The 26,796-nt window shown below is 53.7% G+C and overlaps 2 protein-coding genes across 2 annotated transcripts in view; both read left to right on the top strand.

Annotated features, from left to right (window-relative positions):
• Positions 1 to 8,506: 8,506 nt before the first annotated feature.
• Positions 8,507 to 10,926, top strand: EPO (erythropoietin). Its single transcript, XM_055082235.1, has 6 exons — positions 8,507 to 8,642; positions 8,755 to 9,030; positions 9,562 to 9,740; positions 10,080 to 10,166; positions 10,415 to 10,594; positions 10,744 to 10,926. Exons 1-6 carry the CDS (start codon positions 8,507 to 8,509, stop codon positions 10,900 to 10,902), a joined length of 1,017 nt encoding a protein of 338 aa, XP_054938210.1. The 3' UTR covers positions 10,903 to 10,926.
• Positions 10,927 to 21,690: 10,764 nt separating this feature from the next.
• The window catches only part of LOC114484809 (zonadhesin-like), a 15,261-nt gene continuing 10,155 nt past the window's right edge, over positions 21,691 to 26,796 (top strand). The window contains 7 exon segments of the mRNA XM_055082236.1: positions 21,691 to 21,758; positions 23,299 to 23,459; positions 23,603 to 23,891; positions 24,069 to 24,139; positions 24,932 to 24,947; positions 24,949 to 25,079; positions 25,661 to 25,663. Of these exon segments, the coding sequence (XP_054938211.1) occupies positions 21,691 to 21,758; positions 23,299 to 23,459; positions 23,603 to 23,891; positions 24,069 to 24,139; positions 24,932 to 24,947; positions 24,949 to 25,079; positions 25,661 to 25,663 (739 nt within the window).

Raw genomic sequence — 26,796 nt, 5'->3', positions numbered from 1 at the left:
CCTCTCACTGCTGTGGCCTCTCCCGTTGCGGAGCACAGGCTCCGGACGCGCAGGCTCAGCGGCCATGGCTCACGGGCCCAGCCGCTGCGCGGCATGTGGGATCTTCCCGGACCGGGGCACGAACCCGCGTCCCCTGCATCGGCAGGCGGACTCTCAACCACTGCGCCACCAGGGAAGCCCCCATGACATCAGTTTTACTGTTGGGCGTCAATTTTACTGTTGGGCGAGATCACAGGAGTTTGAAAGCCTTTGATCTAAAGGTTAGTAACAGAATTTGGTTCTAGTTTGCTTGAAGGCAGTCTGGTTTGGGGTTCGGAAAATTAGCCTTCTCATTTAACAAAACCTCTCCCTCTGCCTTGAGTATTCCTGTCGACGAGGGATTCATGCTGCGGAAGTGACTGCCAGCCACTCAGGAAAGTGAACTCCTCACAGAAGGACTAGCGCTTCATTCTAACAACTAAATACATGCTGAGTGCCTACTGTGAGCCAAGGCCTGGGCTGGGCCCTGGGGATACAAAGATGGGTATGAAATGGCCCCTGCCTTCAAGGAGTTCACCACTTAGTTGGGAAGATGGATATACCAATTTTTTGTGAAATGAGTAAGATGTGTTATGTAAGAAGTAAGAATAGCCACGATACAGAAGTGTGGAGAAGGAGATGGCTAACTTCCCGGTGAGGTCTCAGATGGTTCCACCTTTTGACCTGGGTTTTGAAGGATGAATAGGAGCTTGCCAGACAGAAGAGAGGGGAGAGGACATATCAGACAGAGGGATCAGCATGCACAAAGGGGATTCACGAACAAGCAGGGTGTGTTCTGGGACTGGAGGGTCACTCGGGCAGCTAGAAAGTAGGAAGCACTGGGGAGATTTGAGGGAGACAAGGCTGGAGACGTTTCTATCAGGTACCCCTTATTCCCCCCCACCCCAATTTCCCTATCAGCCTTTTTTTTTTCTTTTAATTAATTTATTTTTGGCCCACTGTGCGCGGGCTTTCTCTAGTTGCGGCGCACCGGCTTCTCATTGTGGTGGCTTCTCTCGTGGAGCACGGGCTCTAGGCGTGCGGGCTTCAGTAGTTGTGGCTCGCGGGCTCAGTAGTTGTGGGGTGCCGGCTTTAGAGCGCAAGCTCAGTAGTTGTGGTGCACGGGCTTAGTTGCTCCGCGGCATGTGGGATCTTCCCGGACCAGGGCTCGAACCCGTGTCCCCTGCATTGGCGGCCGGATTCTTAACCACTGCGTCGCCAGTGAAGTCCCTCCCTATCAGCCTTGACTGCAAGACTCCCTTGTCCAGGAGCCCCCAGTAACGGAGTGGGGAGCCGGCAGGGAGCTGGAGGGAACTATGTGTGTCCCTGCACGTATGTGCTCCGCTCTCTGCTCCTGGCCTGGGCCCAGCCGAGGTGGTGGCAGCAGCCCTTTTGCATTTGGTTTGTTTTGGCAGCTACATCTCCCAGCTTATTTGTTTGTTGTTTCTACTCCGAGTTCTCTCACTGCTTGCCAGTGGGGCTTCCCTCGGTGGCAGGTCTGCAGAAACAGCCCCTAGTCATTGCCACCGAAGGAATAAGGGGTGTGAGGGCAGGTAGGGGGCGTGGGGAAAGCTCCTGCATCTGTTGGAGTCCACGCGTGGTGGACAGCGCAGGGAGCTCTGCATTCCTTCTGCAGGGAGGCCAGTGCCGGCCTCTGCTTCCCTCCCTCTTTGGCTCTCTGAAGTGTCTTCCATCACAGCTTGGGAGGTGATGGGGGTAGAAGGCGTGTCCAGGTGCAGTTTCCCTCCCTTCCTTTTGCTCAACCACTATGGAGCCCACAAAGAGTGCAAAATGACCTCCTACTTCAAAAACAGATCCGCAGAGGCCAGATTTGAAACGCTTGTCTTGGAGGTGAGTGTAGACCTTTTCTCATCATCTGTAGTACTATTGAGCATCTGCTGGTTGTACGGAATCTGTGTTAGGCACCAGGTCTGCCTGGAGAGGTATAAACTCCTGGTTCTCTAAAAACTAATAGGAAAAAGGACAGATAGATTTAAAAAGACAAATCATTTACATAGTGCTTGGAGTTGTCCTAGCATTAGTAAGCGTTCAAAAAATAGTAAGGGCTACTATTGTTAGCTTGAGCCATTTTGCTAAGGAATGCTTTGAGCCTCTTCATGGGGATGGGGAGAGGGCAAGGAAGGTGATTTGTGTGTGTTTGGTTTACAAGGCTGGGTTATTAGTCCTGTCGGCTTTTACTTTTGTGGCACGTGTGGCAGGGAAGAAGGGAGGCCCTCAGAACACATGAACTGGTTTGGATGGGCGGATGATCCTTCTAGGTGAGTTCCCAGTGCTTGGTCAGGAGTTGGGGGAACAAACCCTGGAGCCTATAGGGAAGTTGGACTAGAGGCATGTGTCAAATGTAGTTCCTTAGGGCAGGGATATCCTGCTACGCAGATTTGGGGGTGAGGCAAATGTTATCCCACCAAGAGAGAAGTCTGTGAAAATGACCACTTATGACTCCATCTTCCTAATGACATTATGGGTGCTTTTTAATTGATGTGTTTTGGTTTAGCCATATTTTCTAGTTGGTCAATGATCCTGTATTGTTTTTGTAATAAGAAAACGTTATTTTTTTTTTTTTACAAAGCCTGTTCCTTTGGTCTGTTCCCTAGGTGGGGTGATCAGGGGAGTTCCTTATCAAACTGATGAGATAACTTCAAGGAGAAGAAGCGATTCCATTGCACAATCCAGTAACTAATAAATATCTGACGGATGGATGGATGCATGCACGTACAGGAGGACAGCTTGTTATTGGCTACCCTGTAACAAGTCTCTGCTCCCTTAGAAACACCAGATATCTTTCACTGGAAGTGTGCAAGCAGAGGGTGGAAGTTCACCTTCATGGGACATCCTAGGTCCCTTCCAGCTCAGAGTCTATGAATCTTGTTTGCTGCAAGAAAAATATACTTTCCTGAAAGTACTAAAATTATTTGCTGGTTGATGAAATAAGACATGAACAGAAGGTCTTGCTTATATACAGATCGGAGGATGCCTCTGTCAAGCAATAGGTTCTCGTAACTCATCGGTTATCAGTGAACCGTGAACAATTTGGGAAAATATTTGCTAAACTTGGAGGTTTAAGAGTATGTCTAAGGCTTCTATAAACTACCTTGAGTAGATCTTGGCCTATGTTCCTCCAAGTAGGAAGAGCCTAAAGAGTTCATGCAGGGCTTCCCTGGTGGCTCAGTGGTTAAGAACCCGCCTGCCAATGCAGGGGACACGGGTTCGAGCCCTGGTCTGGGAAGATCCCACATGCCGCGGAGCAGCTAAGCCCGTGCGCCACAACTAGTGAGCCTGTGCCCTAGAGCCCGCGAGCCACAACTACTGAGCCCGTGCGCCACAGCTACTGAAGCCCACGCGCCTGGAGCCCGTACTCCTCAACAAGAGAAGCCACCGCAATGAGAAGCCCGCGCGCAGCAACAAAGAGTAACCCCCACTCGCCACAACCAGAGAAAAGCCCGCGCGCAGCAACGAAGACCCCACGCAGCCAAAAATAAAATAAATAAAATTAAATAAATAAAATTTTTAAAAAAAAGAGTTCATGCAAAATCCTTCAGCCCCACGTTAACAAAATGAAACTTTTGCGTTCACGACTCCACCCCTGCAAAGATCTTACGTGGGAGAAAAACTACTCTCGTTGATATTGCCAGTAGTGTTTTAAGTTAGGATTTTCTAGTTTTATTTTTGCATGGACAGGAAAGCTACTCTGACCAACTTAGCAGCTCTGTCTTCTGATAAAGGATGGGTGCCATGGGAAGGAGCTTGGGAATATTCAGCCATACTTGTGAGCAAGAGATCCTATAAGATGGGGCTGACACTTCATAGAAACCTAATCTGCGGATGTGTTTCTGGATCCCAAGGTGGAGGTCTTGGTGCTTTGGGCGCCCTCCTTCAAGGACTCAGGCACTGGAGGAGAGGCAAGAGACAAGTAACCAAGGAAGCTGGCCTGGTAACGCTTCAGGCCTCATTCAGTCCAAGGTCCTTGGGACTTCTCCGGGCTTCCCTTGGGAGGAGACCCATGTTAATGGGACAAGAAACCCCTGTTTGGCCCCAGGCTTTGAATAAACTAAGTGTGAGACTTGTCTTGATATCTGTGTCTTAACCCCCCGCCACCCCCCAACTCCCACAGTGATGCCATTTCACTCAGTTTTGTTCAGTGGCAAGTTTCTCCAAAGAGCAGTGGATGTGTACACCCGGCGGTACCTCCATCCACACCCCACTATCCCCATGACCTTTACCAGTGAGTTGCTTGGTAAAGGTACAACACCAGAGATAAGGTGTCATGAACCCATGCCCAGCTTCCCAGAGGGAACAGTGGAGGACGCTGGAGGAGGGCTGACGAATATGCTGGAAATTTGGTCTCCAGGCCTCCAAAGTGAGGACAAATAGCGGCCACAGTAAAGCAGAGGGCGCCCTGATAATAGCTAGCATTTATTGATTACCCCGTGCCGGGCATTACGTAAATCACACGACAGCCCTGGCAAGCGATTACTATAGTTTTCTACCATCCCCAGGCTCAGACATAAAGTCGCTTGTCCATGTCAGGTGCTAGTGGCAGAGCTCAGGCCACCAAGCTGGGCTCCCTTGTTTGCCAGACAAGCCCCATTAGCCTGCTGAAGCCACAGAGCTGCTCGCTGAGAACAGAAACCCAGATGTCTGGTTCTACTGGCTACTTTGTGGCCCAGTAAGCAGAGCTTCCCTCAGTTTCTCCAAAGTGACCTTCGCACAGGACTTCCTTTCGCTGTCTGGCAGGAATCCCTTCTCCAAGTCCCCAAGCGCCAGGAAGCCCTCCCCCACCGCACCCTCCAAGGTCCTGGCCACCTCACTTCCCAGCACAGAAGGTCTTTTGGGCTGCTGGCTGAACTCCCGAGCCCAGCTGAGAAGCCACTGCTTGGAAAGGAGGAGGGAGGAGAAGTCCAGAGGCCCCCCTCGTCCCCAACACGACTCCAGGCAGCTGGGACTTCGTGCTGCCTGGGGGTCTGCGACAGCTCAGGGGGCTGTAAACTTGCTTCTTGGATTTTCAGTCTGCATTGGCTTCCAGGAAGACTCCATGGGACAGAGCCTGCCTCCACCCCCGCCGTCCTCTGGTTCAGACCCCGCCTTGGGGGGCTGCCTGCTCAGGAAGTAGATGGAGGCCTCTCAGGCCCCCACGAACCCAGAGCTAGGTTGTCCAGGCATGGCTCCAGCAAGCATTCAGAGGATGAGTAGCTCACTTCCTCCCTCTAGGTCTCCCATTCTCTGGCTGAGGTGTCTGGAGTGGAGGGGCCACACAATGCAAACCACACTTGAGGGATGGCCATAAACAGGCAACATGCTGGGTGCCCAGTGGCACCAAGATCTGCCTACACTGTCCTTTGCTGCCTCCTCCGGTTCACAGAGCACCTGTGCTGCGTGACTCCAGAGAGTACCATTCTCATCAGGGTCGATATGAATGGCGCCCCCTGGAGTTGTGCAGTGCTCAACCTTGACAGCTGTATGTGGTGGCCCGGCCAGGAGAGGCCTAAGACGTGTACATAAAGGATGGCAGCCCAGAGCAGGGAGACAGCTTCCTGCTGGGGTATCAGGGAAGGCTTCATAGAGGAGGTAATGCTTGGGTTTGGGCTTTGAGAGCCATAGTGGGAGTGGGAGGGGGATCCAGGTGGAAGGCATGGAGTGAGCGAAGGGCAGGAAGCAGCAAACCATCTAACTGAGCTCATGTGATGCAGGAGAGTGGGAGTGAGCAAAGTGGGAGAACAGGCTGGAAAGGTAGGTGGATGGCCGAGCACAGAGGGTCTTAGTTCAGAGGCAGCCGGGAGCCACCGCAGGCTCCTGCTCTGGGGAATGCCACGAACCACGAACGAGCTATTCGGTGGGAAAGTTACTCTAGTGTCAGGGTTGGGGATAACTGGAGGGGATGGTGCGGAGACCCTCCGCGGTGGTCCTGGCACTGGTCCAGCCCCGTGCCAGAGAAATACAAACAGGCAGATGGAGGGGGCACTGGCAGGGGGGTGGTGGGCATCGGAGGGAGAGCCCTGGGTAGCTTCCTGCTCCTCAGGGACCCCTGCTGTCAAGGCTGGATGGATGGACCCTGCCGGGCAGTATCCACAAGCATCTGGCTTGAAGTTGGCTCCCAAAGCAGCCTCGGCCCTCTTGGTAGGATTACTACAGCTTAGGGACTGGGTGCAGGGTGAGCTGAGATCCTCTCCTCTGCCCTCTCTCGCAGGCTGCAATCGCAGCTCTCTCTCCCAAAGCCCCAGCGGATGAGCCAGCGTCACCCCTGTCCAGCAGGCCCCAGCAGCTAGGGGCTGGTACTCAGGGCCCATCTCCCTTTCTCGAAGGCAGGGGCCTGGGGGCCTCCTCTGACCAGCTGGTGTGAGGGGAGAAGCAGGTCCCACAGCCCGAACGGCTCCTCCCTCTCCTCCGGCCGCGTCTACTCCCCGCCCCACCCCGTCTGTCCCTGGCCCCCTCTCCATGGTCAGGTCAGGGCAGTGACGCAGGAGTCAGGGGACCCAGAGAGCAGAGGCTGGGGGGGGGTGTGGTGGCTCGGGACAGAACACATGTGCGGACGTGTGTGGACGTGAGTGTGCGTGTGCTTGTCCCACAGCTGGGATCTTGTCCCAGAGCTGGGCTCTGAGGGCCAAGTGGGGCTGGGAGGCTGCCTGGGTGCTGAGGAGGAAACGGGGACCAGAGGACGTAGTGAGGTGTGCCGAGCCACAGCAGCCAGCACACCAGGTTCGGGGAGGACCCCGAGAGCAGGCTCGCAGTGAGCGGAGGGCAGGGGAGCAAGTCGGTCCCTCATTAGCTCCCGCAAGCCGCTGCCTCCTCACCCCTCGCGTTCATCTTCCTGAACCCCTCTTTGGTCAGGCTCTTCCCCCCACCCCTTAACTCCCTCCCTCACCTCTGTCACCTTCTCAGCAGGCATCCCTGCCTGCTTCATGGAAAATTGCCACCTCCTCCGACACTCCTGGGCCTTTTTAGTTCTTTTATCCATTGGAGCTCCTCTATCTTTTATTCATTTTCTGTGTTTATCATCCATCTCTTCACTAGAATGTCAGCTCCACCAGGGCAGACATTCTTGTCTGTTTCATTCACTGCTCTATCCCCAGGTCCCTGGCCAAGATTAGGTACTCTTTTTTTTTTTTTTTTTTTTTTTTGCGGTACGCGGGCCTCTCACCGCTGTGGCCTCTCCCGTTGCGGAGCGCAGGGCTCCGGACGCGCAGGCTCAGCGGCCACGGCTCACGGGCCCAGCCGCTCCGCGGCATGTGGGACCCTCCCGGACCGGGGCACAAACCCGCGTCCCCTGCATCGGCAGGCGGACTCTCAGCCACTGCGCCACCAGGGAAGCCCTAGGTACTCTTATATGTATATTTCTTGAATGAATGAATGAATGAATGAATACTTCCCACTCTTTCCAAACAAAATCCAAATTCTTCCGAGGGGCATTCAAGGCCCCTCACAACCCGACCCCTCCCTAACCGGCACCCGAGTCTGATCTCCACCTCTCCCTCCCCCACGCCGCCCTTCACTCCAACACACCTGACCCACCAAACACTTGGCTGGATCGGCCTCTGCACCCACCTCACATCTTTTCCCATTGAAATCTGACCCACCCTTCAAGGCTGAGCTTGTTGTCACCTCCCGCATCAAATCTTCCTTGATCTCCCAGCTAGAGGTGAGCTCCCCCTCTTCCAAACTCTCACAGCTCGGACCTGCACACTCCAGCCCTTATGCACAGTTCCGTGTCCGCACCTTATCTCTATTGTAAACTACAAACTCCAGGAGGCAGGACTTAGGGCTCAAAACATCTTTTTGTCCTGAAAAGTTCTTAGTCAATTGTCTTGCACAAAGAAGGCACTGAACGCATGAGTAAAGTATCTCTAATATCATGGGACTGGGGAGGGAGTAACCGCTGGTATTTGTAGGACTTCCCCGTCTTTGATGAAAGCTGCATGAGCTGGGACTGGTGCTTTCACGAGGCCCATTTGACAGGTGAGAGCACTGAGGCTCAGGGACTCGGGCCGCTTTCCAAGGCTTGATAGGCCAGCTAGCCTTGCACTCGTGCTCCCAGGAGCTTCCCCCCTGCCTCAGGGCTTCCTAGAAGCCACAGAGGCTTAGCTGCAAATCCCAAGCGCCATCACTCTGGGGGTTCACTCTATTTCAGAGTTCTTAAGGATTTTACCATGCAGACTAACCTAAAAGTTCCATTTCTGGGTTTTCAGGGTCCTCAAAAGTGAGGAGCCGGGGAGAAGACCCCCTCATATTTCTTGCGTTGTGCGCCCCCATTACATTTCTCCACAGGAGCACTGGTTTCTAGAACAAGGACTGGGATCTAGCAACCAGAGGAGGTCAGTGAGGAGGAGGCCACTGACTCGCCCCGCCAGCACCTTCCGGGCTTCCAGCCCCAGCTGCCTCGCAAGGACCCAGACAGTCCCAGCTCTGAGTCCCCGCCCAAGCCTGGGACGCCCCCTCCCCTGGGGGGACGTCGGGGTCCCCAGCCTCCCCCAGAATGGCACTGCTCTCGCAGCGCAGCCTCCTGTCGTCCCGCTGCGCGCCCCCAGCCGCCCCTCCCGGGACCCTGGGGCCCGACGACGGGCAGCCGCGCGCCCCGCACCCGCCCCCGCGGCAGCTCGGCTCCCGGCCCGGCGAGCCCCCGACCCAGGCGTCCTGCCCCCGGCTCTGACCCCTCCGGCCCCCCCCTCCCGCGACCCCTCACGCACACAGCCCCCCCCCAACCCCCCACACGCACGCACACAGCTGATAACAGCCCCGACCCCCGGCCGCCGCCGCAGTGCCCCGGGCCGGCAGTCCCCGGGCCAACCCCGGCCGGCCGCCTCGCCGCGCCGTCCTCCGGACCCTGGCCCCGGGCCCTGCGCGCCCTGCCCGACCCCGGCTCGGCGCCCCGGACGGCGGCCCCGTCCTTCGGGCGGCGGGGTGGCTCTGCCCCCCGAGCTTCCCGGGATGCGGGCCCCCGGCGCGGGCCCCCGCCGAGCCCCAGGTCGCTGAGGGGCCGCACGACGCGCGGAGATGGGGGTGCGCGGTGAGTACTCCCGGCCGGGGGCCCGCCCGCCCGCCCGGCCGCCCGGCCCCTGTTTGAGGAGGAATTTACCGCTGGGGCTGTTGGCCCCGGGGTGGCCGGGTTCAAGGACCTGCGACTTGCCAAGGACCGCGGAAGGGCAAGGGGGGTGGGGCAGCCTTCACCTGCCGGCCGGGCTCGGGGAGTCCCCGGGAAAGTCGGAACCTGAGCTGGAGACGCGGTGGAGGACTGGGGGTCCAGGGAGAAGAGGGGCGGCTATGTGGGTGACGAGGAAGCTGATACCTGGGTCTGGGAGCAACAACCCGGATCTGCGAGAGGGGAAGCCTCTGTCACACCGGGATTGAAGTTTGGCCGGGAGAAGTGGATGCCGGTAGCTGGGGGGTGGGGTGTGCACGCGGCCGCGGGATTGAATGAAGGCAAAGGAGGCAGAGCCTGGGCGCTCGCAAGGTTCGGGTCGGAAGGACTCGCGGGGGCAGAGCAGCGGGATGGGTGACCGTGCCCGTCCAAACCACCCCTTCTCCTGCAAGCCCCGGCCTCGCACTCAGCCCGGCTCTCTCTCCTAGAATGTCCTGCCCTGCTGCTTCTGCTGTCCTCGCTGCTGCTTCCTCTGGGCCTCCCAGTCCTGGGCGCCCCCCCACGCCTCATCTGTGACAGCCGAGTCCTGGAGAGGTACATCCTGGAGGCCAGGGAGGCCGAAAATGCCACGGTGAGGCCCCCTCCCCTGGACCTTCCACAGAACTCACCCTCAGGGGTCCAGGGTCTCCCCCAAGATCCAGGAACCTGGAGTCCCCCCCTGGCACTTGGTTCAGGGGTGGAAGCGGGGAGGCAGAGCCCCCAGTAAAAACCCTCAGGGGTCCAGGGTCTCCCCCAAGATCCAGGAACCTGGAGTCCCCCCCGGCACTTGGTTCAGGGGTGGAAGCGGGGAGCCAGAGCCCCCGGTAAAAGTAATAAGAGTGGTGGTCCCCAGCGCACACCTGGAAGCTAGGTAAGGGGCGAAGCCAGCAGGAGCCCCTGGGGCCCCTGACTCCAGGCTTGTGCATTTCAGATGGGCTGTGCTGAAGGCTGCAGCTTCAGTGAGAACATCACTGTCCCAGACACCAAGGTTAACTTCTATGCCTGGAAGAGGATGGAGGTGAGTTCATTTTTTCCTTCCTCTTGGGGAGTCTCATTTTGGGAACCTCCTAGGGCAGGAAGGAGAATGATAGAGAGAGAGAAGAAACAGAGCAGCAAAGATGAGGGCTGAATGGAATATGTTCACTCATTTATTCATTTGTTCATTCATTCATTCAACAAAACTTCTGTTTGCTTGGGGCTGCTGAGAGGGAGGAGGGCGGGGCTGGCTTGGGCCAGCTGACTCCAAGTCTCCCCCGCTCCCTTTAGGTCCAGCAGCAGGCTGTGGAAGTCTGGCAGGGCCTGGCCCTGCTCTCAGAAGCCATCCTGCAGGGCCAGGCCCTGTTGGCCAACTCGTCCCAGCCATCCGAGGCCCTGCAGCTGCACGTGGACAAAGCTGTCAGCGGCCTGCGAAGCCTCACCTCCCTGCTTCGGGCGCTGGGAGCCCAGGTACGTGTAGGACCCTCCCTGGCACTTGTGTTTGCCCTTTCTGTAAAATGGGAGAGGGGCCCTGCCAAGGAATCCCTGCTGCAATTCTGTCCCAAATTCCATCTCCTGCCGGGGTCCCCACCGGTAACCTTCTGTTCTCTCCTTGGCAGAAGGGAGCCGTCCCCCTTCCAGACGCAGCCTCCTCTGCAGCCCCCCTCCGAACATTCACTGTTGATACTTCGTGCAAACTTTTCCGAATCTACTCCAATTTCCTGCGGGGAAAGCTGACGCTGTACACAGGGGAGGCCTGCCGGAGAGGGGACAGGTGACCCGGTGCTCCCACCCCGGGCACGTCCACCACCTCGCTCACCACCACTGCCTGTGCCATGCCTTCTGCACCTCCACTCCCAACCCCTGTTGATGGGCCATCAGCTCAGCGCCAGACTGTCCCACGGACACTCCAGGGCCAGCGGTGATATCTCAGGGGCCAGAGGAACTGTTCAGAGCTCAACTCAGATCTAAGGATGTCACAGGGCCAGCCTGAGTCTCCAAAGCAGGAGGAATTCAGAGAGTTCAACTTAAACTTGGGGACAGCGCCATGCTGGGGAGACACTGAAACTCATCTCAGTGCCTTGCAGAACCGCGATGCTGCGTGATGCTGGGACAAGCTGGGGGGCAAATAATTCCTTTTGCGCCTAGCAAGCGGGGACAGGATGGACTGGAGAATTTAGGGGGCAAGCCATGAATTCTCCGGGTCTCATGGGGACTCCGTGACAGCAGAGCCTGCTGGATAAGGAGGGTGGTGGGAGCCGTGAAGATGGCATGGGGGCTGGCTCCTGGCTCTCACTGGGTCCAAGTCTTGTGTATTTTTCAATCTCACTGGCAAGAACTGAAACCGCAACCTGGCTCTTGGCTTTTCTGTTTTCCCGGGAGACCCCTACTTCCCTGGCTCTGCCCCCATCCTGGCAGCAGGCAGCAGGTCCGGGAAACCAGAGGTGGAGGAGGCCGGGCCCTACGTGCTGCCTCGCATGGCCTGTCTGACCTCTTGACCCCACTGGGCCTGAGGCCACAAGCTCTGCCCACACTGGTCAATAAGGTGGCTCCATTCAAGGCTAGTCCTCAGTAGGCAGCTGCCATCTGGCCCAGGATAAGTCTTTTTTTTTTGGCTGAATCGCACGGCTTGTGGGATCTTAGTTTCCCGACCAGGGATGGAACCTGGGCCCCGGCAGTGAGAGCACGGAGTCCTAACCACTGGACCGCCAGGCAGGTCCCCGGGATGATGTCTTTAGTGAGCCTCGGCTGCCAGCAAGGACACAGGAGCCAGGAGGAGGGGCCCGTATGGGGGCTGGTGGCAGCTGCCAATGCTGCCTGCTGGACCCTTATGGTTTTCTGCCTCTTCTCTGTGGCCGCTTCTTCTAACGCCACAACCCCAGCATCAGCCTTTGCCGTCTCAGCACACAAGCCCCCTCTAAATCCAGTGGAACCTTCCTTGCCTGGGGATGGTTACCATGAATGCTCTACCCTGAAACTTGCCAAAGGGGCAGTAGCAGATTGGGGTACAGTGGGAACCAACTTCCCAGACAGCCATCTTGTTGATCAATCACTCTGCCCGGAGCTACTGCAGCTAGTTCACTTATAGGACCTCCTTTTATTCCTCACACAGCCCTGGGAGAATGTCACTGCAGTCATTCCCATGGTCCAGATGAAGAAGTAAAATACCTTGCCCAAGGCCAAGATGACAGGAATCCCCCACCCTCCCAGCACTCACTCACCCCCTTCCCTCTTCTGCTTATTTCTGTCACATAAGCCCTCCCAGCTCCCCTGGGATGGGAGAAACGGGACAAACTCACACAAACTCCACACTGGATCCCCACTTGCTTCTTTCTTTCTTTTTCTTTTCTTTTCTTTTTTTTTTTTTTTGGCCACACCACATGCGGGACCTTAGTCCCCCAACCAGGGATCTAACCTGTGTCCCCTGCAGTGGAAGCACAGAGTCTTAACCACTGGACCGCCAGGGAATTCCTACTTCTGTCCAAACTTTGTATTATCTGTTTTGAAATTTTAGCCATTCTGGTGGGATAGTGGTATTGTATTATGATTTTAATTTACATTTCCTCATATACTATTCTAATTGATCACCTTTTCCAGTGTTTACTGGCCATTTAGGTATTTAAAAAAAAAAAAAAACTTTTGGCCACATTGTGCAGCATGCGAGGTCTTAGTTTCCTGGACCAGGGATTGAACCTGTGTCCCCTGCAGTGGAAGCACAGAGTCTTAACCACTGGACCGCCAGGGAATTCCTACTTCTAATTTTATCCTTTCCCCTGACAATCAATTTCAAATTCCTTCCCAGAAATAATGTTTCAGCTGCAAAGTAACGCCCAAGAGAGACCTGTGCAGACAGCAGAAGCTGTCACAGAACTGTGCGGGAACCCCCGATCCTGGCCATTATCGCACATGGGGGGGGAATCGGTCTTTCACTTATATCACAAAACGGAGAAGTCAGCCTGCACCCCGGCAAATATGCACAAGGCAGGGAATGTTTTGCAATCTGCGGCAGGAAGAATATGGGCAGGTTGCGGGGTTGGAGGGTATTTGCCAAGTATATGTGTGTGAGAGGGTAGGGGTGAACTTGTGGTGGGAGGAGTCCGCCAAGGGCGGGACCCAAGGAGAATTTTCACTCTGGCCAACCCTGCTTCTTGGCTACAGTGCCCTCTTCAGGCCCTCTTGGGAAATGCTAGGGTAATCTACAAGCCACGCATGCCATCCGGTTCTTGCTCCGCCGCTCTGAATCAGGAAAGAAGGAATCTCTCTTTCTCGCTGGCAAAACTGAAGCTAAGAGGCTTGTCCTGAAGCCCAGGGAATCCAGCTAGTAAGTTACAGCTGGCACCTGAACTTGAGATTTAGGACTCATAACCCCAAAGTCCTGTCCACCTTTCAGCCTGATGTGCTGCCTAAACATCCCCTGGATCTTTTTTCCTCCTGACCTTATTCCTCGACTTCGTTTCGGACTTCTTACTGCTTTCAATTAAAAAAAAAAAAGTAGTTAACAGAACCTGAAGTATATGACCTGGGTCAGGTGTGATGGGCGAGTAGGTTAAGAACATAATTTTATTTATTTATTTATTTATTTGCGGTACGCGGGCCTCTCACTGTTGTGGCCTCTCGCGTTGCGGGGCACAGGCTCCGGACGCGCAGGCTCAGCGGCCGTGGCTCACGGGCCCAGCCGCTCCGCGGCACGTGGGATCTTCCCGGACCGGGGCACGAACCCGCGTCCCCTGCACCGGTGGGCGGACTCTCAACCACTGCGCCACCGGGGAAGCCCAAGAACAAAATTTTAAAGCATATTTTAGTAAAGCAGTTATACTCCAATAAAGATGTTAAACAAGAAAATTAAATCACTTTTTCGACTATAGGACTTCTCACAGACTTTAGTGTGCTAGCGTGCTTGATAAATCTCTAAGGAAGGAATAGGGTTTCCTATTTCATGAACTTTTAGACAGGAGTCCTTTTCTTTTTCGTGGAACTTCTTGCAGGACAGATGGAACAGTTTTAGAAACTCGGATTTAGTAAATAAAAGAAATATAAAAAAAAACAAAAGAAACATACTTTATGCCACATTTATGGAGTGCCTACTGTGTTCCAGCCTTTGCACTAAATGCTAGGAAACTTGGAAAGACGGTCTGTGCCACTCACAGCCCACCGTCCCCCTAGAGCGGGCAGTCCCCTGGCGGCAAAAAGACGGGTGCTCGTGAATGTAGGCGTAGACATAGCCAGCTTGGCATGCGACCGGGTCCTGAGAGGTGGGGGGCCGAGAGGCCTGGATGGGAAGAACCTGGTGCCACCCACAGTCCCCGCGAAGAGACACAGATATGCAAGGAGGGCATTGCCTGATTTCCCAGGTTCTTCAAGTGCGGGCCAGGGGTGTAAAGTTTCTTCTGCACTACTGTTACGATGATTAACAGCATATTAATCTCTGGCACTTGCACGATCTGCTCTGATTCTCACCATCACTCCATGAAAAAGGAGGGCAGTTAGGCATCGTCCTCTTTTGTCAGACAGGGAAACTAAAACCAAGTTCCTCCAGGTAAGTGACCAAGCCAGCTCTTCTGACTTCCGGGTGGGACAGGAGCCAGCTCAGCCCGGTTCTGAGTCAGCGGGTTACATAACTGTTTCATGGAGATGCATTCTGTTTGTAGAGTGCTTTGCGATTTCCAAGGTGCTTTCCCGGGCAGTCTCACATTTGCTCTCCCAACCCCACGAGGAAGGCAGAGACAGGAGAGGATCCCCATTTTGCAGAGGAGGAAACCGAGATGCGGAGAGATTACGAATGGGTCTGGCCCAGGTCGTAAGACACCGAGAGGAAGCTTCAGGACCAGGAGCCAGGCTCTCGGACTCTGGGTCCCTCTTCTACTAGAAGCAAGGATCATGGGGGGAACAGAAAGCAGGGGGAGTGGACAGAGGGGCGGAAACAGCTTCAGTCAGAGAGGCGTGAGTCCCATCCATTTCTCGCTACCAACTCTTTCCCGCTCCATCCCCTGCCCCTGGTGCCCGCTTCCTCCCTGGAAAGGCAGAAAGTGCCTATCACCCTCCCCACCACATCTCCCAGCACTGGGGCTCACCTCATCTGCCTCCTGCAGCGCCAGCTCCCACCGTGACTGCAGCCTCTTGGCTTTGGGTACCACTGGCCCGAACGCTCTCCCTGGGCCTGAGCATTAGGCTGACCAATGCATCCGCCTGACCCCAGCCTCCAGGCTACCTGGGATTCTCCTGGGACTACTCAGTCTACTGGTCTCCCACAGTAGGTGATTGTTGCTAGAGCTGAGTTAGCTCAATGAGGCCTCTCGGACACTGGAATCTAGGCTGAATGTTAACTACATTATTTCCAGCTGGTCAAGGCTCATTTCTCTTAAAATTCCATCATAAAACTGTGACATTATGAAAGATTATTGGCAACAGAAAAACAGATAGTGGGATGGTTTCCCAGCCCATGTGTCATGCCCAAATGTCTATAAACTCCCTCCTCAATTCTAAAAAATGAGTTATTAAAAAAATTACACCACCCACACACAGTTTCTGGTTTTTAAAAAACCTTAGCTGTGCTGGTCTCTCTGTCTTACAGATGAGGAAACCGAAGCCCAGAGCAGATGAGCGAAGCGTCCAAGGACACACAGGGAAGCCAGGACTGGCTGCAGTTTCCTGGAGTGATTCCCAGGTTCTCCCACATCCCAGGGTCCCTCACACCTATTCCTGCCAGTCCTGTCAGGTGACAAAGCCTCCGGGGCCTTGCCCCTTAGGGACTCCCCAAAATGCAGAGCCCGTGGTTCCTTCTCACACCACATTCCTTCCTTCCTGCCTGAGCGCCAACCCCCCACCCCCAGGCAGGCTGGAAGCTGTGACCGTCCAGCTCTGTCCAGCTCTGCGGCGCCAGAGGGAGGTCAGCAAGAGCAGCCCTCAGAGGACTTATTGCCTAACCTGGAGGTGCTGGAGATCAACTGCTGCTCTTCCCTGGGTTAACCCTTTCCTGGCTTTGTCCCTCTGCTGGATGCTCTCCTAACCTGCTCTGGAGGAAGGGGAGGTCGGGGTTTGGGCTGGGCATCCTTTACACCCCCAGCTTTGATATAAAGGGGCAGAGGATCTCTCTTTTTTGCGGTTGACCCCTGCGTGGGCTCTGTGGGCGCTCACTTGGGCAGGAGGAGTCCCCAGGACTCCCAAGGGGGTTGGGACTTCCCGCTCCAACAGCTGGGGCATGACAGCACCGGCCCCTCCCTGACAGCTCATGAGAATGGCTGGCCCAGGCAACGCTGTCACATGTCAGGGGCCAAGGCCAGGCACACTGGGCATAGATTTGATAGTAGGGACGGGGGCTGCCACAGTAAAGGGAATGAAACTGAAGATTTCTAGGAACACCTGGGCGTGGGATACAGGAACTCCGGATTCACGATAGCTCAGCTTGCTGCCAGGCCAGCCCACCAGCCAAGATAGAGCCGTGAGCAAGTGTCAATGCTGTTTTCAAAAAGCGGCAAAACCACCCTCTCATTCTCATGTAGACTTGCTGTTGATGAAACTGATAAAGGCAGATCTGCTCTGGCTGGGATGGGGCCCCGCCCCCATTTGGATGCACTTCAGGGAACCATGGGACTTGGCAGGACACCACGTAGGGACCGGACCGTCAGCACCATGCCCTCCCTTCTGCTGGGCAAGTGACATCATTTCTCTAGAGCTCAGTTTCCATACACGGAAAATGAGGACAAGAATTCTGCAATGAAGAGAACATGAGATTGGCACATGAAACAGGCACGTGAAAATATGCTCAACATAGCTAATTATTAGAGAAATGCAAATCAGAATTACAATGAGGCATCACTTCACACTGGTCAGAATGAATGGCCATCATCAAAAAAATTTACAAAATAGCAAATGCTGGAGAGGATGCGGAGAAAAGGGAGCCCTCCTACACTGTTGGTGGGAATGTAAACTGGTGCAGCCACTATGGAAAAGAGTATGGAGGTTCCTCAAAGAACTAAAAATAGAGTTGCTGTATGATCCAGCAATCCCACTCCTGGGCATATATCTGGACAAAACTATAATTCAAAAAGATACATGCACCCCTATGTTCACAGCAGCATCATTCACAATAGCCAAGACATGGAAAGCACTTAAGTATCCACCGACAGATGAATGAATAAAGAAGATGTGGTACGTATATACAAGGAATACTACTCAGCCATAAAAAAGAACGAAACCATGCCATTTGCAGCAACATGGATGGACCTAGAGATTATCATGCCAAGTGAAGTAAGTCAGAAAGAGAAAGACAGGGACTTCCCTGGTGGTCCAGTGGTTAAGACTCCAAGGCAGGGGGCCTGGGTTCAATCTCTGGTCAGGGAACTAGATCCTGCATGCCGCAACTAAAAGATCCCGCATGCCGCAACTAAAGACCCGGTGCAGCTAAATAAATAAATATTTTTTAAAAAAGAAAGAAAGGCAAATACCATATGATATCATTTATATGTAGACTCTAAAATTTGACACAAATGAACTTATCTATGAAACAAAAACAAATGAAACAGACTCACAGATATAGAGAACAGACTTGTGGTTGCCAAGGGGGAGGGGCCTGGGGGAGGAATGGAGTGGGAGTTTGGAAGTAGCAGATGCAAACTATTATATCGCGCATGGATAAACAACAAGGTCCTACCGTATAGCACAGGGAACTATATTCAATAGCCTGTGAAAAACCATAATGGAAAAGAACATGAAAAAGGATACATATATGTACAACTGAATCACTTTGCTGTACAGCAGAAATTAACACAACATTGTAAATCAACTATACTTCAATAAAATAACATTTTTTTAAAAAAGAGGGAGAACATGAGATTCAGTTAGGTGAGCCGGCAAGAATTGCTGTTTCCGGCTCCGGGAAAGCTCTCGATCCACTTGCATCCCCACTCCCGTTACCTTGACATCAGCGTCCATCGGCCCCTCCCATCTCTCACCTTCCACAACCTCCTCTCCAGTCTCCCTAGCTCTGCCCAGCCCCTCCTTAATCCATATCCACCTGGGGATGCTGGAGTAGCCTTTTGAAAATGCAAGTGGAATCAAGTCACCCCTACTGCTTCAAAACTTTTGGTGGCTCCACAAGGCTATGGCATTCAAGGTCCTCCAAGACAGGGCCCCTGCCTACACACACACACACACACACACACACACACACACACACACACACGCTCAGCTATGCTCCAAGTGTCATGCTGCCTCTAAGCTCGAACATTCCCTCTTCCTGGAATGTGCCTTCCCAACTTCTTTGCCTAGTTACCATCTCTTGGTATTTTTTTTTTGGCCACACCGTGTGGCATGGGGGATCTTAGTTCCCTGACCAGGGATCGAACCTGCGCCCCCTGCGGGGGAAGCTCAGCGTCTTAACCGCTGGACCGCCAGAGAAGTCCCTCTTGATCCTTCAGAAAGCCCCTCAGGTGTCACCTCTTGTCAAAAGCCTTCCCTGACCAGCTCCCTTTCCCTTCCTGTCATCAGTGACCTGAGTCACGGACTCCTTTTCCACGCTCCGCTCCGTGGCAAAGCACTTATCTGCCCAGCCCCAGGAATGCATATTGATACAACTGTCAAGCCTGGCAGAAGGTGGGAAGGGGTGGGCAGCGGAGAGAGGGCTAGCGTTGGCAGGGCTGGGAGGTAGGGACTTGCTGGCTGTGGGCAGCACCAGCAGGGAGCTCGCCCGCGAGGGGCACTCCTGTGACCTTCTCGCCACCAGAACCTTCTCCATTCACCTCCTGCTTCACAGATTAAAACAGAAGCTGCTAAATGTGCACCGGCATGGCATGGTGCATCCCCCCACCACCCCCCATCACAGAGCCGGCTTGCCCCTCCTGCTGTTTTCCTTCTGGACTCTTCCCACACACCTTCCCATGAGTATTTACACAGGCTCAAATTTCTCTTATTTTGAAAAGACCTTACCTCGTCCTAACTTCGGCACCTGCCCTCCGAGTCTCCTCTAGATGGCCAAACAGCCCCAAAACGCTGTCCCCTCCTGGTGGGATTCCTTCTTCGACTTCCGCTCCCTCCTCGAACCCTCCAGTCTGGTTTCCTCCCAACCAGGCCCCTCACATGGCTTTCACTAAGGTCCCTATAATGAACCACATCTGTCACACAGGAAGGCCTGGAAACATCCTTGTCGTGCGCAAAAGTATGCAGAATGCGTGGAGAGCCCGGCCACCCCCTCCCGGAGGGAACCACCGTGAACAGCTGTCTGTGTGTCCTAGTTCCATCTCTACACCTCTACTCAAAACACGTGCATATGAAATTAACACAACGTTGTAAATCAACTATAGCTCAGTAAAAAAAAAAAAAAACCACATACATAAACATATACCTTTGTTTGGGGAGTTTACATGAATGGGATCATACTATAATTTTTTTTTTCCTGTGACTCACCTCTTTCACTTAATAATACATCCAGATGCTCTTTCCACTATCAGAATATATGATCTACCATGATTCCTTTTTTCCTTTAAGTCAGGAATGAACTTTAATAAACAGTATCAGAATATTAAGTAATATTTTTATGTTATTTTTAAAATTGTGGTAAAATATACGGAACGTGAAATTTATTTTCTTAACTGCTTTTTAAGAGTACGGTTCTGCAGCATTAAGTACATTCATATTGTGCAACTGCTACCACTGTCCATCTCCAGAACTTGTTCATCTTCCCACACTGAAACTCTGTCCCCATGAAACACTAACTCCCCATTCCCCCTTTCCCTGGGGCACCCACCATTCTACTTTCTGTCTCTATGAGTCTGACTATCCTAGATACCTCATATAAATAGAATCATGCAGTATTTGTCCTTCTGTGACTGGCTTATTTCATTAGCATAATGTCCTCAAGGTTCATCCAGGTTGTATCAGGTATCAGAATTTCCTTCCTTTTCAAGGCTAATATTCCATCGTATGTATATATCACATTTTGTTTATCCACTCATCTGTCTATGCGCCCTTGGGTTGCTGTCACCTTTTGGCTATTTTGATAACGCCACTATAAACATGGGTGTACAAGTATCCGTTCAAGTCCCTGCTTTCAATTCTTTTGGGCATATACCCAGAAGTGGAATTGCTGGGAAATATGGTAATTCTACTGTCAATTTTTTGAGGAGTGCCATTCTTTTTAATACCTGTATGATATTCCTTCGTATAAATAATATTCCTTGAATACGATCCAAACACACATCTCCTGGCAAACATTTAGGTAACCTCGATTTCTTTTCCTATTGTAAATGATGCTGCAGTTAACGTCTTTAAGGTATGTACATCTTTGTGAAGATACGCACGTATTTCTGTGGGAAGACTCCTACAAAGGTAATGCTGGGTCAAAGCTAAGCACATTTGAAAGTTAAACGGTCATTGTCAAATTATCTTCTAAGACGTTTCCACCAACGTGCAGTCTTAGCATCAACGTATTTGAGTGTGTCTACCCGCATCCTGGCCAACACTCAACGCTTCAATCTTTTTAATTGTTGTCATCATGAAAGTTGTAGTTTTGATTAGCATTTCCCTTCTTATAACAGAAGCAGAACATTTTTTAAACTTTTTATTTAATATTTATTTATTTATTTTTATTTGGTTGTGTCAGGTCTTACTTGTGGCTTGCTGGCTCCTTAGTTGCCGCATGTGGGCTCCTTAATTGTGGCTCACCTGCTCCTTAGTTGTGGCATGCAAACTCTTAGTTGTGGCATGCATGTGGGATCTAGTTCCCTGACCAGGGATCGAACCCGGGCCCCCTGCATTGGGAGCGTGGAGTCTTAACCACTCCACCACCAGGGAAGTCCCAGAAGCAGAACATCTCTTCCAACGTTTACTGGCTGCTTGTAGGTCTTCCTCTGTGACTTGTCTTTTTCAATTCTTTGCCAAGAAGCATTTTGCAGTCCTCACTTTACTCCATCTTTCCGTCACCTTCGACACTGTTGCTAGCTATAGAACTTTAGGTTTGACATGGTTTTCTGTTGGAATTCTGCAGACAATGTTCCACTGCCTCACAGAATCCATGGGTGCTATTGAAAAGTCCCGTGTCATGCTGATTCCTGATCCTTAGTATGTGACCTGCTTTCTTCTGTCTGAAAGTGTTTAGGATCGTCTCTTCAGCCCTGATGTTCTGAAATTTCATGACATGCCTTTCCTGGGTCTCTGTGCATTCATCGTACCAGACCCCTTTTAATCAAGAGACTCATACATCTGTTCCGGGAAATCTTCTTCTGTGGTTTTTCTTAAGTAATTTCTTTTCCTTTGTTCTTTCTTTTTTGAACTCTTCTGGTTGAATGTTAGGCTTCCTGGACCAACCCTCCAAGTCTCTCTCTTCTTTCTTTCTTTCCTTCTCTCTTGCTCTCATTTTTATTTCTCTTGATTTCAATGTATAACTCTTCTACCGGCTTTTAAATGTCAGCCCTCATAGTTTTCATGCCCCAGAGCTTTCTTGTGTTCTCTGTCCAGTTTTCATGGCATCCTCAGGAGGGTGCCAAGCGAGGAGGGGCGGGGGTGTATAAGGTGGCCCGGGCCCCTCACTCTGCCTTCCTCCTCTCCCCTGAGAGCTGCCTCTGAGGTCCCGCATGGCTCCTCCAGTCTGGACCCTGCTGGGGGCTGCCTGGGGCCAGGGCCACGTGCCTGCCCCTGCCCGGTAAGCTGGGCTCAGGGGGCAGCTGGGGGTGGCTCTGAGGAAGAGCGACGGGCAAAGCTGGAAGGGGCAAGCGGGCTAGCGATGAAGGGCACAGCCCTGGGAAGGAAGGCGGGAGCCTGATGGGTGTGAGAGGAATGCTGAACAGGAGTGGGTGGAGCCCCGCAGCCCACAAGCCTGGACCTGAGGCGTGCGAGCAGCTCAGTAGGAGCAGGACAGAGCTGAAGTGTGAGGAGAGAGGAAGGAGGCGCAGAGCCGGGGAGACAGGTCTGAGGATGGCAGGGACAGAGAGGGAGGTCGGGCCCTCAGAAAATGCACAGAACCCAGGGCAGACCCAGCGGACAGAGAGACAGCAAGTAGGAAGCAGCAAGAAAGGATGCGTGGCTTGGTGTCCTGGAGCTTGTCTGAGGGGGTCTGAACAAGCAGGACTTGGGCCACTCAAACGAAGGGCTGTTCTCCGCGGCCCGCGCCACCTGGAAAAGGGCAGCTGGCTTCTCCGTGGAATTTGTAAGGTGGTGTTCAGCTGTGTGTTCGGTTGGGGCGATACCATCCCTGACACCCACCTGGCAACATGGGACCCATACGGTCCCTACTCTGTGGGGAAAACTTGGGCTATAGCACAGGAAGACCTCGACCCGAAGGAAGGAGACGGCTCAGGTTCAGATGCTTAGGCGCTGCGTGAGAATTCCCGTACAAAGAAGCTGGTTCTTTCTCATGCGAGAGAACCCCGTGTGACATCCAGGGCATAGAGGGGGGGAGGGGGCCAGTGGGGATGTGAGGAGCTTGGAGGGGAGATGCTTTCTAGGAGACAGATGCCAACTTAAGGTGAGAAGGCTGTGAGTGACCTTTTTGAAAACCTTCAGGTAAACATATGTCACTGCATACACGTTGATACAATATGGATAACAAGAAAGGAACAATCCTCCAGAAAGCTCACAACCCTGGAGGCTTAACAGTTCTTGGCAATGACAAGGATCACATTTTTTTTTTCTTTTCTCTCTGTCTCCAAATCAATGCCAAGGAAAGAGAAGCCTCTGGATTGGAAGCCCCGTCGCTCGCAGCTCGAGGGAAAACTGTGAGTTGGAACCCGGGGCTGCTCACTCCCTCCCAGGGGTGGCCACCCCAGGTGCCCTCAAGCAGGGTGATGACATAAATATGTAATAAATGTGAGAAGGGCAGCCCTCAGCGAGGATGGAGGGTGGAGGGAACCGGGGAGGAGTAGAGTACGAGCCCCCCCGCCTGAAAGACCCACATTCAAACGAACGACGACACAATGTATGCTGCCCGACAAGCCTGCCTGACCGGGACCTCCGTTTGCAACCCCTGACCTAGCCATTCTGCCCCCTCACCGACCCCAGCCCTGAATTTCTCCTAAGAGACGACTTATTTCTCAGCTTCTCTTTCCCAAATCTCCGCTCTGGACCCTAAATCTTAGTGGCCACCTTGCAACCCTGCTCTGCTTCCCTCCCCCCACCTCCTACACCCCCAGCCCCACTGGCTCTGCAGCCGACCCCCTCCCCTCTGCCCTCTCCTGGCCTCACAGTGGCCCTTTCTTCCCAGTTCTCACCCAGTGGGATTTTGAGGATGACTCCAGACCCCTCTGTGATTGGAGCCAAGTGTCCAAAGATGACGGGGCCTGGACTCGGGCCAGTGAGCCCTCCCCCACCAGCAGCACCGCGCCCCCCGGCGGGTACCCCAATGGAGGTGAGGAAGCCGAAGGTTTAGGGAGGCATCTGGGAGGTGGACGCTGGCGGATCTGGGTGCAGCGAGGCGGCCGGAAGGGACACCTGGGCTCTGGGAAGGGCGGGGGGGCAGGGCCTCACCACCCCTGGCTCTGCCTCCCCCAGAGGGCTACTACCTGCACACGGACTCCAACACCTTCCGCCCGGGCGGGCTGGCCCGCCTGCGCAGCGCCCCCGTACGGGAGCAAGGCCCCCTCTGCGTGCGCTTCGCCTACTACCTGTTCGGGCTGTCGTGGGGCGCCCAGCTCAAGCTGCTGCTGACCACGGGCCCCAAGGGCAAGCGCCCCAACATGCTCTGGAAACGCAGGAACACCCAGAGCCCCTCCTGGGTACCCACCGCCGTCACCGTGCCCATAGGGCGCGTCCTGCCCAGTCGGGCGAGGCCGGAGGCACAGCCTGGGGTCCCAGTGGGAATCTGGCTGTGGGGAGTCCAGGAGGGGCTGGGCTGGGACAAGGAGGGGGCACGGGGGCTGGGCCACCTGAATTCAGGCAGGAAAGTGGGAGCCCGAGGCAAAGGGGCCCACAGCGTGGGTGATCCCCTCCTCCCTCCCGCAGCTGACATTTGAAGGAGTCAGGGCAGCACGGCTTATCTGGACATCGCTCTGGATGCCATCTCTATCCGTCGGGGCTCCTGCAATCGGGGTGAGCCCCCGTCCCTCCTCCTCTTTCTCCCCACGCCTGTACATCTGCCCAGGTGGCAGGAGTAGCTCAGGGACCGTGACCCTGGTTTCTTCCAGAGTTGGGGCGACTTGCTTCCCTGTACCTCCACACCCCACACCTTCGACCCCTGAAGCAGCCACATCTAAAGAGAGGTTCTCCTGGAACACAGAATTGTGGTGACACCTGTCCTAGAGTGACCAGCCGTTCTGGTTTGCCCTGGGCGGTCCGTCTTTTAGCACGAAAGTGCTGCATCTCAGGAAACCCCTTAGTCTCTGGCAAACCTGGACATTTGGTCAACCTGGCTGTTACCCCAGATCCATCCAGAATTAGCACTCTAGGCTGATGTTAGAGATTTGAGGGGAACGAATTCAAGGGAAGGAACATTCCAGAAGCTGCATGCAAGGAGCCAACACTTACTGAGCACAGGAACTGTGCTAGATGCTCCCACACGTGATGTAACTTACAACAGGCAAGTGCTGTTGTTCCCAGTTTATCGATGGGGAAACTGAGGTTTGGGCAGCCTAAGTAATCTGTGCCAGGAACACAGCCGCTGGGGAGCAGGACCACGTCTGGCTTGCAAGCCGGCCGTGGCTCGCATTAGGACCCAGACTGGGACTCAGAATTCTGACTCCAGACTGAGGCATACTTTTCTTTTTTAAAGTTTTTATCTTATATTGGAGTATAGTTGATTAACAGTGTTGTGTTTGAGGCATACTCGTCTGAGCTGCCTCCCCTTAGAAAAAGCTAAATCCTTCCTCTTTCCTTTTCCCTCAGTCTGCATGACGCAAACGTAGTTTTGACACTCCAAATGATCTCTGTGGCTGGAGCTGGATCCCGACGGCCTCTGGGGCCAAGTGGGTCCAGAAGAAGGGGTCAACAGGGGTGCTGAACGTGGGGCCTGAGGATGACTTCTCTAGCCCTGGTAGAGAGTAATGGCCATGCTTCTTCCGTCCTTTGACTTTCTGAGATTCCAGTGACCTTTGCGGGAGTTTACGACGTTTGCCTGACTACCCTACAATAACTCTCTCGGGATGGCCTGGGGCGAACGTAAGCAGCCTCAGGCCTCCATCAGCTTAAGTTACAGGACAGAAAACAGATTCTAAGCACCCAGCCAGCTTCCCCCACTGCCACCCCAAAAGCCCTACCCGGTGGACCCAACAGAGCCGGCTCCTCACCTCTTTTCGCTGGCACCCTTCCTTCTTCATTCATCCAACAAACATCTTTTGAGCACCTACAGTATGCCAAGTTCCAGACCCTTGAGATGCATCAGCTTACAAAACAGACAGAGGACGGTGGGGGGGCAAGGAGGAGACAGTTCCTGAAACATTAAAGAAGTAAATTATATAGCGTTAAGATGACCAGTGCTATCAGAAAAAAAAAAAAAAAGTTGAACAAAGTAAGGGGATCGGGAGAGCAGGGTAGGGTGGGTTGTAAGTTTTAAATAGGGTGGTCAGAGTAGATCTCAGACAGGTCACATCTGAGCACAGACTTTTAGGAGGTGAGGGAGTGAGGCACGAAATTAGGGGAAGAACACTCTAAGCAGAGGGGCCAGCCATGCAAAGACCCTGAGGTAGCAGTGGGTTGGGGGGTGGGTGTTGAAGTGGACGGAGAGAACGAGCTCAGACGGAGAGAACGAGCTCAGACGGGTCCTAGGAGGGGCAGACCATTGTCAGGACGGATTGTGGCTTTTATTCTATGTGGATGGGGAGCCTTTGCAGGATTTGGAGCAGAGGAGTGGCCTTATCTGACTTACATTTAAAAGGATCACCTGGGGTTTTCTTGTATGAGAATCCACTGAAGGGACGGGGCAAGGACAGAGGCCATTCTTCTCCATCCTTCCCTCCCCCGAAATCCTTGCTCTCCTTCCTCTGATCTTTCCTGCTGCCTGAGGTTTGCTTTCTAGAAAGACCTGGTGAAAACCCCACCCCACGTTCATTCTAAGCCCCTGGAGAGCAGGGCAGGGCCAGCGCATCTCTGCATCCCCCTTAGTATTTAGCACCAAATCCCGTGCCCAGCAGTTTCAGTAAATGTTGTTGGGTTTGTTTGTTTTTTCCATTTTCTCTCTCTTCCTTTTTCCACCTTGCTCCCTTCCTTATGTTTTCCCATCTTTCCTCTTTTCCTCCCGCATCTCCTTTTCCATTTCTCAGACGCCCCAGTATCGACACTTGTTGCGTTCTTTCACCATTTTACTCTTTCCCTCCTTCTTCCCTGTTGGCTCCTTTCTTTTCTCTCGCAGTTCTGCCCACTCCCTCCTCTTCAGCCGTCTTCTCTCCCTTTCAGAAGCCCACCTTTCCGGGCTTCACTCTCCAGGCAGAACCCCGTAGGGCGTCCAGTACGTGCGCGCGCGCGCGGTCGGAGGCCTCTTTAATTCCCCCCTCCTTCCCACGGCTACCAGTTGCGTCACGGAGCGAGGTCCAGGCTGATTGGCTGCGTGAGCTGGCGGCCGGGGGGAGGAGATCCCTGCCGGCCAGCATCAGATCGGGACTCACCACTTTGCGTGAATCAGCTCTGTCCAGTGGGTTAAGAAAAGGAAGAGGATGTGACTGTGGGGGGACCTCAAAAGTCCGAATCCAGGGCTTCCCTGGTGGCGCAGTGGTTGAGAGTCCGCCTGCCGATGCAGGGGACACGGGTTCGTGCCC

The sequence above is a fragment of the Physeter macrocephalus genome, unplaced genomic scaffold (assembly GCF_002837175.3).
Source record: "Physeter macrocephalus isolate SW-GA unplaced genomic scaffold, ASM283717v5 random_46, whole genome shotgun sequence".
Classification (NCBI taxonomy): Eukaryota; Metazoa; Chordata; class Mammalia; order Artiodactyla; family Physeteridae; genus Physeter; species Physeter macrocephalus.
The sequence above is the reverse complement of the archived record's forward strand: the minus strand, read 5'-3'. Positions and strand labels throughout refer to the sequence as shown.

Bases quoted from the DNA above. Each gene is read 5' to 3' on its own strand.
- EPO (XM_055082235.1), top strand. From the start codon at position 8,507: ATGGCACTGCTCTCGCAGCGCAGCCTCCTGTCGTCCCGCTGCGCGCCC. The intron at 9,031-9,561 runs GTGCGCGGTGAG...TTCTCCTGCAAG, and splicing joins CACGACGCGCGGAGATGGGG to CCCCGGCCTCGCACTCAGCC. The intron at 10,595-10,743 runs GTACGTGTAGGA...TCTCCTTGGCAG, and splicing joins TTCGGGCGCTGGGAGCCCAG to AAGGGAGCCGTCCCCCTTCC.